The sequence below is a fragment of the Mytilus galloprovincialis genome, chromosome 8 (genome assembly GCF_965363235.1).
Source record: "Mytilus galloprovincialis chromosome 8, xbMytGall1.hap1.1, whole genome shotgun sequence".
Lineage (NCBI taxonomy): Eukaryota > Metazoa > Mollusca > Bivalvia > Mytilida > Mytilidae > Mytilus > Mytilus galloprovincialis.
Window position 1 is genome coordinate 92,163,119 of NC_134845.1, and position 22,831 is coordinate 92,185,949.

The 22,831-nt window shown below is 31.9% G+C and overlaps 1 protein-coding gene across 1 annotated transcript; it reads left to right on the forward strand.

Moving 5' to 3' along the window:
• The first annotated feature begins 2,420 nt into the window (after window positions 1-2,420).
• LOC143043681 (uncharacterized) lies at window positions 2,421-8,280 on the forward strand. Its single transcript, XM_076215871.1, has 3 exons — window positions 2,421-2,544; window positions 6,580-6,755; window positions 8,018-8,280. The coding sequence occupies exons 2-3, from the start codon at window positions 6,587-6,589 to the stop codon at window positions 8,209-8,211; spliced, it is 363 nt and encodes a 120-aa protein (XP_076071986.1). The 5' UTR covers window positions 2,421-2,544; window positions 6,580-6,586; the 3' UTR covers window positions 8,212-8,280.
• The last annotated feature ends 14,551 nt before the right edge of the window (window positions 8,281-22,831 follow it).

Sequence of the window (22,831 nt, forward strand, 5' to 3'; positions counted from 1 at the left end):
TGTTCCTCAAAAGGTTGTCCAGTCAGATCGTCTGAAATTAAAATATCAATACAATGTATACATGTCAATACGTGGTATGAGACAAAGTTGAACACATGACCTTTAATTCTGGAATGTACATTTAAGATTTAAAAATTTGCCGAACTTTATATAATATATAATTTAAAATTTATTGGCCGAACTAACTTCAAGTTTCCCGCCAAAAAGAAAGTTGCTAAAAATGTAAACAAACAATGCAATAGTTGACAGAAAATAAATAACTGCATGGGCAGTTCGAGATTGTTAAAGTCTGTGCATGAAAATTTAGAGGGTACATTCTTTTTTTTTGTATCATTAAACACACTTTTTTTAAGAAGGGTAATGCCGAACTTGAATAGTTCTCGGTAACCTATATGTATTTCAAAGTAGTTATATAAATAGCAAGTGCATTGAAGTACAGTTCACTTCTCGGAAGAATTCAATTGAGGAAATTTCCATAGTATACACACTTTCTGTAAACAAATTGACCAACTTACTTTATTTATAAAATTTATTGAAAACTGCGAGAAAAATGTATGTTTTTAATATTCAAATGTTTCATTTATTTCCATAAAAGGATAGTTTATAGAACATGAATAAAACCAAATTAAATCTTAAAATTATGTTAAAAAGAGTTCTTTCAATCAATTGAGGTTTATTGCTGGGATGTCAGTAACTGCTAGTTGTCCTTTCTTAATATATGTACCAATGTGATTTTTATCTACATTGCCCAGTGGAATAAAGGGTGGGTTGATATCCCTAAAACAGGTTTTATGTCCGCCGCATTTTTGCGCCTATCCAAAGTCAGGAGTCTCTGGTGTTTGTAAGTTTTGTGTTTTAATTATGGCAACCTCAACGCAGTTGGGGTGACACATTATTATTCTACGTTTCTTTTTTGTTCTTTTTATTATTTTTCTTCCACACTTTTTTTGTCCACAAACAAATGGAAGTTTTTAACGACCTTGACTGGCTATACAGACCTTGCACGGTTGGATTGTTGTCCACTATGGATCTTGGAACTGAATGGATCCAAGAGGATGAAACTATACGATAATGTAAACCACCATCTGAAGATTTGCAATTGGGGGTTGGCCCTTTCAAGATGGCCACTGACTGTTACCATGGAAAAAGTAAAAATGTCCCAAAACTAAAAATGCTCCAAAATTATTGAAACTTCACACAAATGTTACCCGGCATATGGGTTTAGAATTTCCAAAGTGGCCGCCGTTAACATGAAAACAGCAAAAAAAATCAAAATACTTCAAACTTAATGAAACTTTACAAAAAATATAGATTGCATGTGTAGATGGACTCTGAGACTTTGGAACTTTCAAAATGCCTGCCGTTACTCTGGCAGTGGGGTAACGGTCCCATCTGTTTTTGCTAGCAATTAGAAATCTAGTTTTCTTTTCTTTTATATATTTTTGAGTTTAGTATGACATCCATTTTCATTGAACTAGTAAACATTTTTATTTAGGGGCCAGCAGATGCATGTCTCTGGTGCGGGATTTTCTTGCTACATTGAAGTCCCATTGGTTGTCTTCGGCTGTTATTTTCTCTTTGGTCGGGTTGTTGTCTGTTTCACACATTCTCCATTTCTATTCGCAATTTTATTAGATAGAATATCACTATGAGTACGAAAACAAAACAGTTTCCTTTCAAGACATTCAGTTAAATTTCTGAAATGTCGAGTCTCAGATCAGTGTGGTGTGTCTTTAAGTTGATGTTTTTTTGAGTTTTTTGTTTTTTGTTGTTGTCGGCATTGTTTAAATCTAGTGAATCTACAAAATGTAGTCTATTTTACTATGTTTTAAAGTTAGTGTTTACTTTGTGATATTGTACCAGCAAATAATTGTACGTTTATTTTGTCGGGACCTTTTCTAAATTACTACGATGACTTCTTCTTTCAGTTAAAGGCTGTACTATGACATTTAGTTGGAAACTTCTACATCAGTTGTTCTCATTTGAAAGTGATATATTTGTTTTTGCATATATCCCCTTTTATAAACGAAACTAGAAGAAAATGATAGACAAATGGCGCTGCAACTCACTGACAATTTGATTAGGGTTTAAAAAAATGTCATTCTGGTGATGAGATTTCTACAGCTTTCACAAATAAGTGATATCAGAATATAGTAAAGCATTATGTTTATAAATAAATAAATTATAAATGATATTCGCATTAAGTTTTACTTCTTGTCGTTATATTCGATAACGTAGTACGTTTTACCTCAGTTTAAGTTTGTTTTTAAATGAAAATGACACGTTTATCTAAGTGTGAAAGTATTCGCCAATTAAATGCATTAATAAGTATACACTTCCTTACAAAGTCATACGATATCTTTTTTCAAATGCATCCTTATAATTTGAAAATTGATTGAGCACTTTAAGGAAGTAATAATGACATATAAATAAAAACGAAAACATGCTCATTGATTAATTTCTATTGACAATTATAGTGTTTGCTTAACCAGGACAAATTTTCAGAATTTTCAGGATTTTGCTAAACAAACCATATACTTTAAGGTATTATCACGCATGATTAATTGAACACAGACTGCACGAACATATTTTAATTTGACGTATTGATTTTTAAAATTGCATATGTGATTTAGAGTTAAAACTGTCAATCTATGGGTTTGTCAGTGATATGTTTTTACAATTAAAACGTTGATCCCCGTTGTAACTGATCCTCAAAAGATTATCAATCATATCGTCTGCTATTTAAATACAAAAACAATGTATGCATGACAATACGTGGTATTAGACAATATTGAACGCATGACTTTTACTTTTGGAATGTATATTCAAGGTTTATTATTTGCGGAACATTGAATGACATACATCGTAAATTTATTTGGCGGACCACACGTCAAATTTCCTACCAAAACATGAAAAACAGTGCAATATGTGACAAAAAAATTAAATACTTCATCGCCTGTATGATATTATGAAAACCATGTGTTTCCTTCTGTTTTGGTTTGTAACATGGCTTTGTTTTCTCTTTTGGTTTGGGACCTGTGGATTGAAATACAAGAAAGGAACAGTTATCAAAATACATCCATATTCGTATCAACGAGTTAAAAATATTTTAACAAAATTAATATTGATAAAGAGATATCAAACACAAATTTACGAGAGCACATAGAAGATATAACATACATTTTGTTGCAAGCATCATTTTTTCAAATGGAAATATTTCAAGGTAAATCATCATAAGCGGAAAACAGATTCTCTAGATTATATGCCCATATCGTTGAAGTCAATTTTTTCCTACATATCGTTCGTTCCCTGTCATGATTAGGACAACAGTTATTATAATCCATTGGGCACTTACATTTATGATAAGGCCATCACCGAAAACAATGAAAATTGGTACCCCACGAACAAAAAATTTCCACGGTATATTAAACTGTTATTTATGAATTAAGGACTTTTCCTGTACTGGTTGTTCGAATGTACGTTTTGTAAATCAACTAATTGAAGTCAAAATAGGGAAATTATTGAGATCTTGGGCAAGCGTGTTTGACCCTGCCTTTGTTCATGTGCCTTCCCAACGTTGGGATCATCGTAAAAAATAGTCGTATGTGATATCTTAATGTTTTTTCCTTATTTAGATGATATAATAATTGTGATTGTCACTATGCAATCCATTCATTTCTTTTTTGACTCGGATAAGAGCTTGACATAATGTATATAGTTAAATACAATATGTTGCTCTCTAGAAGTATTTTAGTTATTTTTATCAGGAGAGTGTCAGGCAATACCACCTATCTATACAATCTTCAAAACCAATACTTGCTCAAAATGCATTTTAAATCTATGACATTTCTCAGCAGTTTGTATTTTGTAGTTTTGTAAAACAACAGAGTTAAAAACTTATCAAATATAATTATTCACTTTAATCTGACGTATACCACATAACTTTTTCACGATAAAGTATAATTGTCTATGTTTAATGGATAGAAATTGCACTAATGTATATACCATTCCGTGTCTCATACGATTGCTAGCACATCTACTGCTCTATATGGATTGCCGAGAAAATATCCGATCGGACGGTTAAATATGTAGTGTTCACCAACGTGAACTGTGGTAAAACATATTTTGACATTGACCCATATAGCTGTAGTCGTATACAAGGCAGGTACTGTCTTTTGTTCTTCTATTCTTTCATTATGTACCTTTGTCCTGTAATATGCTCTCTTTGTCCTGAAATTCGATGGAAAATAATTAAATGACTATTTGCATTTTGTTTTAAGATATCGATGAATTTCTGGGAAAAACCGACACATTGCTACACGGAATAATTTATTTCCTGATTATGAAAATTATATTGTTATGAATTGCACAAAATGAAATAAAAATGTATTTGCAATTGTAAAATATATGTTATGAACTGCACAATTATTTGATCATAGTTATGGATAGTGAAATATTGGTTGTAATGCCTTAAGCCCCAGTCCCACTAGACCACGATCGCACTTCGCTCATCACGATCTAAAATAAAATCAGATCGTGGTGAGGTCGCGGTATGAGCGGCATGGAAATGTACATTTTTGTTGTTTTCACGATGCTACTACGTCCTCATTACGCTTCTACAACGATCCCTCTACGATTATACCACGTACTCACCACGCTTATTCTGCGACCTCACTACGCTTATCAAGACCTTTCTACGCTCTTCACGTTCTCACTACGACCATACCACGATGTATGCGATTGCAACACGACTTTACCACGCTTCTACTGCGATTATAGCACACGCTCGTCCCACGACCTTACTACGACCATACCACGCTCATACCACGATCCTACTACGCTCTCAACAATAATGTCAGCACCGAACTCCATATAAATACTGTTTCATTCCTTCAATTTCTCATTTATAAGAATATTTAACGGAAACAACACAGACACCTCATCTTTATATTCGTCAACTATTGCTCGGCAAACCTCGGGTAAAAATGTACTTATAGAATTCCGAGCAACTCTGAAGTCATACTGCTAGGTCAAGTACTTGTCACCAGTAGCTAAATGTCTTAAAGTGATGGCAATTTTAAGACCAGGCGATAGGGATCTTCTAAATAGCGTATCCGTCTTCTTAACTCTTGGACCAACTCGGTTAACAATTTCATCGAACATCACTGGAGACATTCTTAAAAAATTAAAGAAGGGAGGTTCATCCTCAATTCTTAACTCGTTCATCAACTGATCATAATGACCAAACTAGAGTCTCCTATCCGTTGCTAACCAAGGACGAATCCAAAAGGACATACGCCGTCTAAATGTTTTTCGAATCCTTCTTCTTCGCTCTCTCATTAACAACCTCATGGCTTGGTCGTTAGGATTTTGTATCTGAGTTATTGATTGAAGAAGCATAACTACATGTACATGGTATTGTGTTTCCATGGTTCAATTGAAATTGATGTTTCAAACAAAAACTGAAGAGCTATTATACATTTATGTGACAATGACAATGGGCATGACAAGAACTCGAAATAGTCGTGGTACGAACGTAGACAGATCGTAAGAAGAGCGTGACGAGGACGTCATGAACGTACTAGAATTGTTCTATGGTCTTGAACAGCGTGGTGTAAACGTGGTATGGTCGTAGTGGGAGCGTAGTTGGGTCGCGGTGACAACGTGATGATCGTAGAGAGGTCGTGATAACGTCGCTGTGAGATCGTAGCGTAATCTCCCCGAATTAAATCACGCTCTCGCTACGATGGTACAGCGACCTTTGCGATCTTACCGCGACCTTACTACGCTCTCACTACGCTTCTACTACGGCCTGATTTTGCCACGACCGCACCACGCTTGTTTGAACATGTTCAAAGTTGGCCACGCTCATCACGATCTCCAAGATCTTCCCACGACCGTATTACGACCTCACTGCGATCTACACGATCGCACAAGCTCGTCAAAATTTGCATTTTTTCATAGATCGTGGTGCGATCGTGGCCTAGTGGGACTGGGGTATTACACCGAATAGTTTTTTTTTATTATTTTGAAAGTTATGATGTAATTAACTACAAATACAATAATAATTTAGCAGTTATTGATCATTCAATTGTTTATATTCTCTAAAATAAAAGCATTTTATCGTATAACTGATGGTGATGCTTACTACAGAATAAATATTAGTATATAAGAAGTAATCAAAGTAAATAGGAATAAACCTCTGCATGTGGATATTTTTTGTCCGATTTGGTGTAAATAATAAAAGTTGTAAATAATTTTAGATTTAGAAATGCGTCTCCTTCATGTTAATCTTTATTTGACTTCCTAATCATATAATATGAGATTTGAAATCGGCAAATTACTATTGGCTTATATAACCTACCACAACATTTGGTGTACACTTTGGAAAATATTACCAAAAATGCTTAAATTTTCAAACTGTTAAAAGTTAACGGCAGAAGTACTGTATGATGATCAGATTTCCTGTGAAATTATTTTAATACTATGTAAGAATGATCGTGACGATAGGAACAGTAAACGTTTTTTCAGCCAAATTTCACCATATTTCTATTTCAATTTTCTGGTTTCGTTTTATAGTTGCATTATGGTTGGTTGTTGCAAATCACGTGAAGTAATTGATGATGTTGAAAATGTTGCCGAAATGACAGAAAAAATTACTAAAAAGGCTGGTGGAGTTAAAATAGCAGATGTAGTGGGAAGTGTTTCCAAAGCTGTCAATGCAGTCGACGGAGCTACAAATGCGTTTGAAAGTTGTATGTATTTATCTCAGTAACTATGCGTATAATATCAGTTTAATATATACAAAATAATTAAATAATTAATGGTAAGAAAAATCAAAACTTCATGAACATATCTCTGAAACATAATGACCGGTTTGGTGCTCATGTTCCTGGCCTTCACTAGTAATTATTATGTTAAGGGAACGTTCTTCTGGCGTATTGCCTTATACATCTTTGATGATATTTTACAAACACTGAGTCGATATCACTGCTTTTTCGCATCCTATGTGTTTTATTAGCCTATTAGTCAGCAGTTGTGTTGCAACATGACATACTGCAATTGGTACTATAGTCTTAAATATTTGAAATACCCAAGATTTTCTACACCAGACATATTTGGTACGACTTTTAGCGCTCATACTATTTAATCAGGCTTTTTAAAAATTTTATACTGAATAATTTTACGTAATTAGTAGGGGAAAAAAACGCAAAACAGTTTAAGTAAAGCTCAACTCGGTTAGGCAATGTGACCGAATAAAATAATGTTGAATAAACAAATATATTTTTTTCTAAATTACATTGAACATGTTGAATCCGCAAACTAAACTGTAATTGTAAAAGTAAAAATACGGAAAAAGTTTGCATATCAAATTGGGAAGTTATTTAGTAACTAAGATAGCAACTTGCATCTCGTGAAAAGTTTATCTAAGTTAGATTTTGTCCTTTGGTTCCCTGTTGGATCGTTCCTTATGAAAAATAATTTAGAGGCACTAAAAGTATAAAATTTCATTAAAAGATATCATAAGTATATTCTGATTGAAGGCAATATCTGCAAAGAAAACCAAGTATTTATTCTGTTCATGTTAGTGTCAGCATTAACCACTTGACGAAAATACATTTAAGAAAGTTCTAATATTTCTCCAATTTGGTGCAATGTTTTCAAAAAGCTTCATCATTAGTATTCTTCTTGACTTATTTGTGCGTGTACTGTTCTTTTTTTTACATGAAAATAAATTACCACTAAACTTTTACACCTACCTTTTTGGTTGTTGGATTTTTTTTCAATTTCTATTAAAAAAGTAGCAACATTAAATAAACCGTGCTTTACAATTGTATAACACTGCTAAAACAATGAGTTAGTGTCGGATTCAACAAACACTAGGAATCAGCTAATATTTACTGTAAATATAACTATCGGTTTCTAGATTTTCAGTGTGATTTCTTTTAAATGCATACCAGCTCTTTTATCTTAAACCTAGCATGTTATGTTGTATTTATGGAAAATATTTTTGTAGTTATGAATGGTGATATATTGGAAGGCGCTGGTCACATAGCTAATGTAACACAAACCATAGCTGGAATAGCCGGCGCTGAAGATGATGCTAATGTTGCGAACATTGTAGGAGATTCTGCCAATTTAGCTGGTAAAGCTGTCGACATTGGCGGAGATGCGGTTAAGGTTGCCAAACATTGCTGTACTGTTATGTGATTTATTCAATCTGAGAAATTCAGTTATTTTTAATGAATTTGAATAACAAAAATAAATTGTTCAAAGTAACATATGATATAACATTGTAAGTTAGAAAAAAGGAAATTTTGTTTATATGTATTAACAAACTCATAAGCAAATACTTATTAATTTACTATTTTTGATCCAGATTGAATTACCTCTGTCAAAAAGCAACAAAACGACATTAGCGATCAGACTACATCGACTTCTAGATATCTCCGTGTTCACAAAAGCTGTCAAGAGATATAAATATCTTCTCGTTATAGAAAATGCCCGGAGTTCTAACTTTAGACAAACACATGCACATCAGTATGAATTAATTATGAGGTGCTCCTTTATACATTTAAGGAGGCTCGCGGGTATACGATTTTCAGAAAAAAATTAAACATTAATTTTTCATTACAAATTTAATTGATTACCTTAAGTAGCTGTTACTTTATCATATGGTACAAAAATCATTTCAAAAAATCAATTCGTGTTGGCCCCAGCGGACTTTTAAACTGTAGATGCCATTGAAAAAGCTTCAAATTATCTCCCTTTGGTGCAAAAATGCCATTTTTTGGCATAAAAATTGAAATATCTTTTTTAACTCATCGGTGACCTATATTTTTTATTGTTGTTTTCGAATAAGCTGTACATAGACTAAATAATTGTAAAATTTTAGCGATTTCTGTAATTTAGTTATTTTTTTATTTCGATATTGCCGCTATTTCTCCTGTTAGTTCAACAGAAAAAAAGGACATTAACAAAAATGTATGCTCCTTTCGAAGGCAGATTGTGAGCGTAAATGAACGGTGACCCCATTTTTTTATTTCATTTTTCTAATAAGTATAAGATAAAGTTCATTTATAGAAAAATATAGAGAAATCCTATATTAAATAAAAAATTTCATTTAGACCCGCGAGCCCCCTTAAATATAATTCATTAAGTGCATACGACAACATACAAAAAAATAAGGTACGAGTAAAACATGTTTAAAGAATGCCGTATTGGATAATACTCACAATTAAAGAAGAGGGAAGAAAGATACCAAAGGGACAGTCAAACTCATAAATCTAAAACAAACTGACAACGCCATTGCTAAAAATGAAAAATGAAGTTATATGCACTGGTGAGGGATAATTCAGCTTCTTTGCAGATAAATGTAATGCCTTTTTGTAATATTTTAATTATACAAAAAAATACACGAATGACCAATTTGACTAATACAACAAACCGCATCATCCACCTATACAATATAATGAGATCATCCTCTGTTTAAAATGGGTTTTGTGTTGCTCATTATTTAGTATTCTCTCCAGTATATTGTGCCTCGAATTGTATCTAATTAAAATGCGTCTATAACTTATGAGCATATTATTATCCTATGGCAACAATCTTTGAACGAAGATGGCTGTCTTCTTCCCTTCTTTGGTGCTAAATTTGCTTTAAGCAATTTTACTTCAGAAACATGACAGAAACATGACTAAATAAATGCCAGTTGGCAACTTTGTTTGACCGAAAACGGCTATTTTCTTCCCTTCTTTGGTGATTAATATCCTTTAAGCAATTTTACTTAAGAATCAGATCAAAGGTCATTTGTTGCAACATTGTTAACACATTGTTAACACACAATTTTATATAAGCAGATAGAGGATAAATAGTATCCTATGTTTATTATGTTAAGATTTCACAAGGTTGTTTGTTTATGTCTTTTCCGACATTTGTATATGACAAAGTAAAAAAGGGACGAAAGATACCAAAGGGACAGTCAAACTCATAAATCTAAAACAAACTGACAACGCCATGGCTAAAAATGAAAAAGACAAACAGAAAAACAATAGCACACATGACACAACATAGAAAATTGAAGAATAAACAACAAGAACCCCACCAAAAACTAGGGGTGATCTCAGGTGCTCTGGAAGGGTAAGCAGATCCTGCTCCACATGTGGCAGCCGTCGTGTTGCTTATGTGATTACAAATCCGGTCAAGATTCTAATTCGGTAGGTCACATTCATGAAAGGGAAGGGGATTTTAGGTACGAAGTAAGGAACATATCCGATATCATTTGTGAAACGGTTTTTCCATAACGGTCAACCAACTCGTGATGGCGTCCGTAAAATTTGCGAAGGGATTATTTCAACTTCACCATTTGAAACTCTTGGTTTAATATTAGCTTCCTTGTGAGGAGTAACCCTCTATCAAGAAAATCATGATAGGAAATCCAAGCACGGGATTAAGATATGTCTAAACTTGAGGACAGTTTAAAACAAATAATTACATCAATTTTTATTTAAATTCTAGAAATCATTAAAGTACTTTTATACTTTTTGGAGCATATCATCGTTAAGTGAATCATTATTTCCATGAAGGTTGCATTTTTGTCAATATGTACAGTGCAATTGCCCATAGGAACTCCTTTCGCGACTAAAACTGTACCACTTTTAAGGTGAAGGTTTAAAAAAAATGATATCCTAGAAACGAAAGATCATATGCACTACTATTTTTTTCCAGGTCAAAATAGGGCTGTGCTGCCTATATTTAACGTGTATATGCCCCGGACTTCTAAGAGTTTAAACTAACACTTAATGTTTTACTACACCTACCTTGACTGTAGGATTACCACAGGTTTCAATATAGACAATATGCATATGTATATATACTGGTAACATTCCCAAATATGTCTCTTAGAGATATAACATAGAGATCATAACGGGGAACTAGTACGTTAACACAATGAATTAATTATCTATGAATATTCTATATTTCCCATAAGCAAGGAGTGGTTTGAAAAACAGCGGTATTTATAAAGTGCAACCTATACAAACATTTATTCAAATGGAAAACTCTTTAAGAACACTTTTTCTCACATAAATACTTCTTTATCAGAATTATAGCCTTAAAGAAATCATTGCATACACTCTAAGTTTTCTTTTACTTCAAATTGTATACCCCTTCTCTGTTTCAGTTTTTTCAAAGAATTTGAAAACAAGACTTTGAATATTGCCAGCTTACCGTATTTGCATGTTTTCTTACATGATACAATATTGAAAACATTTCCGAATACTTTATTTGTAATGTTTAGCAGTCAATAATTCAAACATTCAAGATTATAAAAATTATCTGATCCTGCCACTGTCTCAAGTCTTACTGTATGCCTACCTATCAATTAAAGTTCACAATTTCTGCCTCAAATGGTCAGTTTAGAATTCTAGTCACAACAGAATTATCTCTAACTATATATCTGCCATAATGCAGCTAATATATGAATTAGAAGTGTTAAAATAAAGCCATATTTGCAATAGTTTTATGCATGCAGTTGGATGTATACAATCACTCAAAGTTTTATAGAATTACTCATGTAACTTCTAACATCTGATTTTTGCATAACTATAAAGCACAGTCAATGTTTTTTTTTCTATATAAACACCTTTATAATCATAAAATGATAGCATTTACAAACTGAATTAGAATGTTATGTCTCAGGGGGTAGGCAATTTTATCTGTGTTATGCTCCTGGGGCCTTCAATTTCGGTAATTATTCTGCTGTGTCTAGCAATATGAGATATTTAGTACATATACATGATATAACACATTATTGTGAGTTTTGTTGAGATATTTTTGTATTTCTATCTTGTATTTTTATGCCGCGGAAACAAAAACAGCAAGTATAGAAGTTACGGCTTACTTTTGGGTTATTGACAGGACACAAACACCACACCAAAAATATTCAGGAAGAATCTGCGAGTTTCAATGACTGCGAAAAGTATATATAAGCATGTTTAATCAATTTAACTTACAAATATGTATATATTATAAATTTATTTTGCATTCAGAAAAACTTATCATACATTGAACTGTGCATTCATGCTGAGTCATCATAGCTAAGGCCCAGGATTTCCTTAATTTTTATGAAATATTTATAAACTTCCATATTTGAATTAATTTCATTAATATCTGTGAGATAAACCCAATTTGGTGAAATTCTGTATGTTCTCTTTTTTCACCCAATATAGGTTGCATTGACTCGGAACCAATATGTATACAAAATTACTTACTTATAAATATTCTATATCTCCCAAAAAGAGGATTGGTTTAAAAAAAAAGCTGTATTTACCAAGTGCAACCTATAATGACATAAACATAGGTGTATCTGTTCAGCAGACAATATTAAAACAACGTGGATACAAATGTTAACTCCAACAATATTTCGTTATTCAAATTGCGATTCTGTTTTGATAACATATCGTTTATAACAACAGTCTCCTTTATGTACTAAGAAAAGTGTTTAAAATATGTTTTCAAACACAACAAGGATATGTTAATTGGTAACCTTTGCACTCAAAACCAATTATCAACTTAATGACAAAGACTAAATATTTTACTGAATATATAAATCAAAAATACACTGTACGCATAGATAGATATCTTGAATCTTCAAAACTGCGGATTTAGAATACAGATATGTGGATAACAATAAGAAGAAATAATCTCAATTGTTATCAATGCCTATTAACTTCAATCAATAGATAAAAACATAGATACACTTATTCTATATTAATGTACTGTAGGCCTACACCAGTGCATTGTAATGTTGTCAAGGTATTTAATGCATACCCGGAACAAAATGTTAAACTATATCACATGACAAAACATAACTGAATACAAATACGTGTATTTGTGTAAACATTGAAAATAACGGACCATGCACGGAAGGAAGTCAATGTGGTAATTGATTTTACAAACTGATACAAAATACCTTTGAGTAAAAGATAGAAGTAACAACGGGACAATCGGAAATCATTCATTACAAATAAAAAGAAACACATGATATATCCTGTTAGGGTTGATTTAGCTTCCTTGAAATGATCAGCATGATTCCAGATCTAATGGCATTGCAAAATACAATATCTGATAGTTGGTCATTAAAAAACTTCAATTAATATATTTTAGAAATAACAACTTCAAGAAGATAATCCGAATAATTTCCTTAAATTGAAATAGTTATTTTGTTAGTTTTGAATATTTGCATTTTATATTTTAAATATAATTCTTTATTATATTTGAAGTCACTTTGTAAATAATAACTTATACGTGTTATACTTTAATAGAGAAAAACAGAAAAAGGACACGAAATATAATCATGATAATGGACAAAAACATTTAAACTATTTAACTCTATAAACATTAATTTATAATAACATCTTTCGATGTTGTTTTTTCGAAGGATTGTTTTATTACTATTAAAAGGTTAGACCATGACTAAATATCATTGCCATACATCTATATACAGTGTATGTCCTGCATGCTGTCAATACCTTTATATTGTCATTGTATATCAGTACATGAATATGTATGACATTTATTCAATAACTCAATTGAATGTGTATTGATAAATGTTTAAGCTACGGATACATACTTTGTTATCAGTTATGATTTGCTAAAAAAAAAAAGGCAACAGTAGTATACCACTGTTCAAAACTCGTCAGTCCATGGACAAAAACCAAAATCGGAGTACAAAAAAAAAGAGTGGAACGCATTAAATATAAGAGGAGAACAGCGACAGAACATAAAAATGTAACACATACAGAAACGGACTAAGCATTAGACAAATTCGATGAGAATAACAAATATAACATCAACACCAAATACACGAATTTGGGATGGAAAAGTATCGTGACACGTCCTATAAACTAGATTCATTAACTGATAGTTATCTCAGGACTGTTCTTTGGTTCGTCAGTCCTTTTGTAAGTTGTGTTTTTTTTTTTTTTTTTTTTTTTTGTATCCTATTTCAATTGTCTAACAATATATTTTCATGCTCATATTGTGCGGTTCCCAGTTAAGGGAGGGTTTTGGCGCTCACAGAATGTTTACCCCGACATATTATGTTTATCTGTCTGATACAGTTGTTGTCAGTTGTTGCTTTGCTTCATAATCATTTTGTGTTTAAAGTTTTTGTACATAATTCAGACATTTAGTTGTCTCGTTTTAACTGTTTTTACATTTGTAGACTACAGTATTTGAAGTTTTGAACTACAAATGTATACAGCAAGCTGTCATTTGACTCTAAGTCCAACCAACAACTGTGCCAGGGCTGTAAAGCTCGTCTAGGTTGGTGAAACTTCCATCATCATGCATATATGACACTAACCAATAGTGACGGACCGTGCCAGACCCTCATGAAAGGTCAAAAAGGTTTAACACTCCCTGGTTGTACATGAAGCCAACAGTAGCAACGCCAGCATAGAAATTCTTATTATATCCAAATTCTTATTTTAAATGAATAATTATCCAAGGTGAATTCAGATATATATGATCATGATGATGCACTTGTAGTATTGACAATAATCATGATGATTGTAAGGTAATTCACTGAAACTATGAATTTTCATTATTCCACTTTCCTACTTTTTTTCCTATGAATTGTAAGTTTGCTTTTTGTTCAATTCACAATTTCCTTTTTGTCCAATCAGAACATCCCATCAACAGCATGGCATAATGCTGTTAGCTTTATCAATGTTATTTCCAATTGCAATAAGTAACTCAAAATTATGAATGAATCCACCGTTTCACAATTTACAGCTACAGGTACAAATGAGGTACCGTATGAGAGTAATTTGGTGACACTATATATTTCCTATGTATATATGATATATATGCCCCTTCATAATCTTGCTGGGAATCATGCTCAAACCAATGTGATATCTTATCTACAAAAATATATACATTAAGAATTAAGTATTTATAACATGTATTATATAACATGTATAAATTTAAATAAGTCAATAGCATTTATACTATTTTATATACTACTGTCAATTCAGAAATTAATGTGAGGTTTTTATTATTGCGAAAAATGCGACTGAGTTGTAAACACAATAGTTTAAACGCGCATTTTGTGATATTTTATATGAATTAAACAGGATTTTTCACAAAATCGTAAAAATTAAAATCACATTTAAGTCTAAAATGACAAATTCACAATAATAAATGCAAGCAATAATTTCTGAATTTACAGTAACTACATGCATTTGATTTGTCATATTTGTAGTAATAATAATTCAACAAATTCTTTTAATAATACTTTTTTATTTCAAAATAGAATTTGTAGAATATTACTACATACATGACAAAGCAATGGTATGTATAGATTATAGCATGTTATAATATATGTATATATTTAAGTTCTACAAAATTTAGAGCAAAACAAATCATTGATAACAATTCAGAGGCGGGTCCAGCCATTTTGAAAACCAGGACAAAGGGGGGTTCCAATTACATGTCCCCATTCAAATGCATTGATCCTCAAAAAGAGAAAGGGTTCCAATCCCTGGAACCTCCCTCTGGATCCCCGCCTGCAATTTAATGAAACATGCCTGGAAAATTATCTTAAATTTCTTATCACAAAAGTGTAAAAAATTGTCGTTAAGGACGCAATGCTGTCACATCATTTGGAATCAGGGCACAATATCAAAATACTCTTTTTTTTTTGCCCCAGGCAATTTTGAGGTTATTGCATATGCAAATCCAAGCCTTGAAGGTATTCATAACAAATATGTGATAAATTATAATTATTGTACATCACGCATCAGTGGCTATATAAATAGGTACATCATCATTGTAACATACATGTGAAGATTGGTTGGTTATGAGTTATAAAAAATCCAGTGACAAATATTTCATGCAAATTTTAGGACGTGACAGTTATCAATACATTATTGAACTTACAATACATATGAATATGTAGGGTTACTCCATCAGGGGGTTAGGTCTGGTAATAGGCCACCCCTCCCCACAACCAAACAATTGTGAATACACACAATGGTTTAGGCAATAAACAGGTGTGTATCCAGCCCTTTTAAAAAGGGGGGGATTTAAACCATAGTTTATATGTACCTTTTTCAAATCATGCATTGATCTTCCAAAAAAAGGGGGGGGTCCAATCACAGGAACAATTTTTTTACAAGCCCAAATTCTTACTTTGCCTTTGAACAAGTTACTGTGTAGGAATGTTGTGTATTAGAACGTCGATTCATACATGTATGCACAAATGTAACAAATGTAAACATTTTTCCTTCAAACTCTTGGCCGGATCAATGATTATTCTCATGTCTGATAGGCATGTTTTAAAATATTATTCATTTCTACTCACCAATTGTAATTACCAGCTCAGCTTATATTGTGCTGTAGTGTCCATCTACCATGTCAACGATTTTGTGTAAAATAAATTTGCCATTTGAAGATGCCGACATGCGACAAGTAGGGTACGGTAACGTTAAATCGTTTACGGGCGTATTTTCCGTTTTTAATCAAGCTTGTCAGAATTATCGTCGGAAAATGTCCCTAATGGATATAGTAATTCAAATTAAACCAGCTTTACAATGCTGTAGTTATGTAATATATATAACCTGGTCTTTGAATGTACTTCAGGTACACTGGCCTTTTTCTGCTATAATATTCAAACTTTATATTTTAACGAAGTCTTCTGGTATGTAATATTTTTTTTCATAAAAGGCTCTCGAATTATAGACTAATTAAAAATAAAGATGGAAAGTCAAACGCATGAGTCTGGCAAAAATGAACGGACAATGACATGACAGTAAACGGAAAACGAGAAAAGACATACTAGATGCTAGTTATATATATATATATTTTCCCTGCCTCAAATTTACTCAAATGCAATTTATAGAGCCAACGTTAAAAGTTAAATGAAAATGCAATTCATTTACAATATTAAAAAATGTTACATCTTAAATTTAATTAAACATAATTATTAAGAACACGCGTTTTCAAGTGTTCACGGCCGACATCCGTAATTATTTAATAAGGGTGTAAAAATGATCTGTATTGTAATCACTTGTAAACCTTTAATATAAAGTTTCAGGTGCTTACATTCAATGAATAAATGTTATTTCGGCAATCTGTTGAATTTTTTAGTCAACTCGCGGCGGTTTGTTCAGCAGTATGAATTTGAGCTACTTTTTAAAATATACAAAACATGTTAAATAGGATGAAGTAAGAATTCAAATTGAACATTTTTTTTATTTAATTAACATGATTAAAGGGACGTGGTAGACTTTCAGTTAACATAAACCGTCTTCTTTCTAATTTTTATTTTATTTTTAAAAGGGGAGCAACCCCTGATAAACAAATAGTAAAATTGAGAACGGAAATAGGGATGTGTCAAAGCGACAACAAGCCGACCATAGAGCAGACAACAGCCGAAGGCCACCAATGGGTTTTCAATGTAACGAGAAACTTTGTGTAAATGTCAATTAACATTTTATTTTATTTCTCAAATTATCAATTTTGTTTACAACTGTATTTAAATGTTCGTTTACTGTGGTGTATATTATTTCTATATAATAATAATTCTTAGAAAATTATTTCTATTCGTCAGTCATTTTGTGATATCGAATTATCATCTATTATTTAGTATTTGGTAATTTATACTCTGTAGTGTTTTTACGTTTGTACTTTAAATAATTAAAAGTTTAAGAATTCTTTATGTTTATTTAGGTTAAGGGTGACTAAACGAATCATATTTTCTTTCTAAACAATTGGGACCATGGGGACAGTTAAATCCTTGAAAAGGTGAAAACCGAAAAATAGGGAAACACACTAAGAAATATATAAACAGAGCGAAACGTTACGAATCGGAACACAACAAAACGAGACGACACGAAACGAAAAATTAAATTAAAGTCACATACAAAAGGAGGCATGGAAAGCATTCTTACAAAACAAACATGTATTTCAAGAAACGACAAATATAAATATGACGAATGCTTGAATCATGTATACTATTCCGTTTTTGTGTTTTTGTTCATAACAATACTATTGGATAGTGAAAGCAGAATTTAGACACTTTCCTTAATTTCATTAATCCAAAAGAACAAAAAGATTTTTCAGTTTCTTTATGTAACCGTTCCAAGCCATGGCAGTAAAGTATACAATATTGTGTGATAGTCTTACAGATCGGTGACAAAATTCTATTGATGATAGAAGCACCAAATCTGGCATGGTAGTAGTTCTATGTGTTTCATGCAATTTTAGCTTCAAATCTCAATATGGCGTCTATTTATAAGATGGCCGCCATAAAAACATCAACATATACCACTTATATAAGGTCATATGTAAGGTCCAATTTGGCATAGTAGTAGTGCAGGGTGTTTCGAAAAATATTAGCTATGAACCATTCTTGAAATTTAAATATGGCGGCCTTTTTCCACGTATTTGACGTAGCGTCACTAAAACTAAGTGCTCCTATAATATCAAGGGTATGCCACTTGTATATAATAAAGCCAACATTTACTAAAGCCGACCCAAAACAAATCGTAATTAGGGTACAATTCTTACAGAGCAGAAGTCTACAACGGGGGATTACGAATAAAAATTGGTGTTATTCCGATATTTAAGCTAGACTTAACTATAATGTTTTCCTCAAGATCAACTGAAAGAGGTAGCAGATAGGGTCTACAAATTGAAGTAATTAACAAGGCAGGTGCTTGCTTATTCTGTTTAATGAAAATTTTTGTGATGTATTTAAACAAGCAAACGCAACAATCTGTTTGCATGACAAACTGGGCAAACATATTTCTAGCAGAAACAAAGAACACTTTTGTTTTTAGTTTTAGGTCTTCATATATATATTGCATCGTTGAAAATCGTATGTGATTTGTTGGAAAACAGTGGTAGAACAAGAGTTGAATAAAGGAAACAGAGTTGTTGAAATGAGAGAATCATATGTCTGTCATACATGTGAGATGTTTAGCTAGCTATAAAACCAGGTTATATCCATCATGTTCTACATAAGGAAATGCGTGTAACAAGTCAGGAATATGAGAGTTGATTTCCATTCGTTTGATTTGTTTGAGCTTATGATTTTGCCATTCTAATAAGTACTTTCGGTTGTGAATTTTCCTTGGAGTTTATTTTTGGTATTTTACTTTTTAAAGGTGTCATGAATAGCAGTATTTATTAGAGAATCTCATGTATCACGAACAAGATATAGATATGCAAATATCAGGACATATTTTTTATTGAAGAACGAGACCCTGTAACAATCAAAGAATGCAATTTTTTTCCATTAAAATTGAAATATCTTCAAATTCATGTATTTGGTTTTCATGTTATATTTGTTATTCTCGTGGTGTTTTGTCTGATGCTTGGTCCGTTTCTGTGTGTGTTTCGTTTCGGTGTTATGTCGTTGTTCTCCTCTTATATTCAATGCGTTTCCCTCGGTTTTAGTTTGATACCCCGATTTTGTTTTTTGTCCATGGATTTATGAGTTTTGAACAGCGGTATACTACTGTTGCCTTTATTTTATCTCATCGGTGACCTATATTTGTATTGTTGTTTTCGACTAAGCTGTTCTTTACATCAAATGGTTCTAAACTAATCCGTTCATTTAAAAGACGCTATCATATAGGTAATTTTTTTTATATATTATAATTAAAAGATTGGCTAAATAAAACTTAAAAAGTTAGTTTTACTTATTTGTCAAAACTATAATAAACATATTTTATACCGATGGTCATTACCGATTTGTTAATACGAGAGAATAGCAATATACCGACTTAATTTTTTTTCTCCAAAATTGTCTCATTGAACTGTTACACAAGAAGATACTGGAAAGTAACATACTCTATTTAAGTTGTCTTGTGAATATGGTGTGTTGCGATTATGTTACGATATTTGAGATCTAGAGCCTTTTTAAAACACCGTAGAAATAGCTGAATGGCCCAAGACCTCGGTATAACTGTACGCAGGTATCTATGATAACATGTGGAAGAAACAGCATAAATCCACCTATTTTAAACTATATTCAGTTATAAAATAAACTAAAATTCTAAAAACGATGATATATAATGAAATGTTTTTTGATAGGAGGTTTAAACCATACCCACTCATAGATAGTTGTTGATTTATTTAATTGTTTCAGGAATTCGTAGTCAAAATCAAAATGCTAATTCTGTTGTACAAGTAATTAAGCTTGTAATTATATAGAAAGAAAAACAATAAATAAAATATATAAATATTGACAAAAATAAATCAATGAAAACTTTTAATAAATGTTTTTTTTTTATTAAGTTTTTCGTGGATTTAAGGTGTCAAAAATAGAGGCGAAAGCTACATAAGGGACATTTAAACTCATAAGTCGCAAACACTACCTATTATGTATATTGTATGGCACACTGCTGAAATCATAAGTATAAATCACTGATGACGTCTCTTATTTGACTAGTGCCATTTAATATTTTTGCAAGCAACCTTTTGGTTACTTTCGGTATGGTACATGGTTTGTTGCAACTATAATACAAAACCATATGTCCTTTAAGTTTGGGTTTTTTTGTTTTTATTTGTTTACCTAATTATCATTGATTTCAGTTTGCAATAGAAATTTCTAATATTTTAAATACTGTCAAAACTAAAATGGAGGGTTAGTAATATAAATCAAGTTTATAGCATATGAATTCAAATGCAATGATAAATTAACCGATTTATTTGTATAAACATTTTATATATGACCGACCTAAATTACATCATTTAAAAAATATCTAATTACATGTACATGAAAAAACTTGTTTGTGAAATATGACTCACTGCATGCGACATTTAAACTAAAAGGCTGGTCATATAACTTAAAACAATTTTGAATTCAATTCATCGATATTTACAATTTAATTATTATTATGAATCATCTAGCAAAATAATACAGAAAGAATTCTTTAAAAAAAAAAAGTCATCAAGATGATGTTTTGTAAAAAGTTTGATTTAAATTTCACACCGTCGATCAACATACTGTCTGTGACATCCTATGTTTAATGTTAAACAAATATATCTCTATTGAAAGCAAATCCTACACTAAAACTGATATGAGATTTTATTATAGCGTTTTATCAGCTCGAAATCACTACAATATTATATCCAAACGTGATTGTTTAAATTATGCTGTAATAAAGAAATTCAATTCAATCAGGATATTAAAGCGGTTAGTCGTTAATATTTGCAAGTATAAGTATTTAAATAGTCCAAGGACGGGTTTATATTGATAAATACAAATATATAACTGATTATATTTTTTTTTATAGCAATTGACATATACATGTATCCGGTATGAGTACAACAAAATAATGTACATGCACAAAATATTTAAAAAAAACAAGGGAGAAGTCCATAAAACCTGACAAAGTCAAACGCTCATCTATAAATTATTTGACGGAACCAACGGCGAACATCTGACGGCTTTCAAATAAGTGCGTGTTTTAGCGCTAAAACAAGGTTCAATCAAACTTTTCTACATTTGAAAATACCTGTACCAAGTCAGGAATATGAGAGTTGTTGTCTATTCGTTTGATGAGTTTTGTAGTTTGATTTTGCCATTTGATTCCGGACTTACCGTTTTGAATTTTCCTCTGAGTGCAGTATGCTTGTGATTTTACTTTTTTCTTCCATATTCTTGGCTTGGTACAGTTATATTCTGTAGAAATGGTGGATCTAACATAGATATAGGAAGATGTGGTGTGAGTGCCAATGAGACAACTCTCCATCCAAGTAACAATTTAAAAAGTAAACCATTAGAGGTTAAAGTACGGCCTTTAACACAGAGCCTTGGCTCACACCGAACAACAAGCTATAAAGGGCCCCTAAATTACTAGTGTAAAACCATTCAAACGGGAAAACCAACGGTCTTATCTATATAAACAAAACGAGAAACGAGAAACACGTATATATTACATAAACAAACGACAACTACTGTACATCAGATTCCTGACTTAGGACAGGTGCAAACATTTGCAGCGGGATTAAACGTTTTAATGGATCCAAGCCTTCTCCCTTTTTCTGAAACAATAGCATAACATCACAACATAGAAAAATACACAATAAAATATCAATTGGCAGACTTAACTCAATCAAAAATTGCTTGTATAGCTAACTTATTTCTCACTAGCATAACAATTGTTTATTGTTAAGTGATATTGTAATGAATGGCTGTGCAATCAAAACAAACATAATTGGATAACCTGACAATGATAAAATACAGCATCCAAACACTTTGTAATCATATACTACAGACAAAGACCACAACTGTCTTAAAAACTCAAACATCAAAGGGTAGTAGGTGCCTTTTTATACTAATTTCTTTGTCATTTATTTTAATAATTGTCTATTCTTTTTTTGCACTTTATCATTGTTCATAGAATTTACGACTTTTATTTAGTTAAAGAGTTAAGATTCTGTATCTTTCGTGGAAGAGGGTCACAGCACGGCCTTCAACAATGAGCAAAGCTCATACCGCATAGTCAGCTATAACAAGCCCCGATATGACAATGTAAAACAATTCAAACGAGAAAACTAACGGCCTTATTTATAAAAAAAAAAAAGGAACGAAAAGCAAATATGTAACACATTAACAAACAAATTACAGGCTCCTGACTTGGGACAGGCACATACATCAATAATGTGGCAAATTATAAGCAGATCCGTATGATCCATTTTTTAGTTTACGTTGGGAAGTGGTCACTGAGCTTTGTTAACTTTCAACAATTTGGATTCTTTTTAGGGCTTATTCTCTATTTAAAAAAATCGGTACCAGAATTTATAGAGTGTG

Coding starts and splice junctions, on each gene's coding strand:
- LOC143043681 (XM_076215871.1), top strand. CDS start 6,587: ATGGTTGGTTGTTGCAAATCACGTGAAGTAATTGATGATGTTGAAAAT. Junction 6,756..8,017: donor TACAAATGCGTTTGAAAGTT/GTATGTATTTAT, acceptor ATATTTTTGTAG/TTATGAATGGTGATATATTG.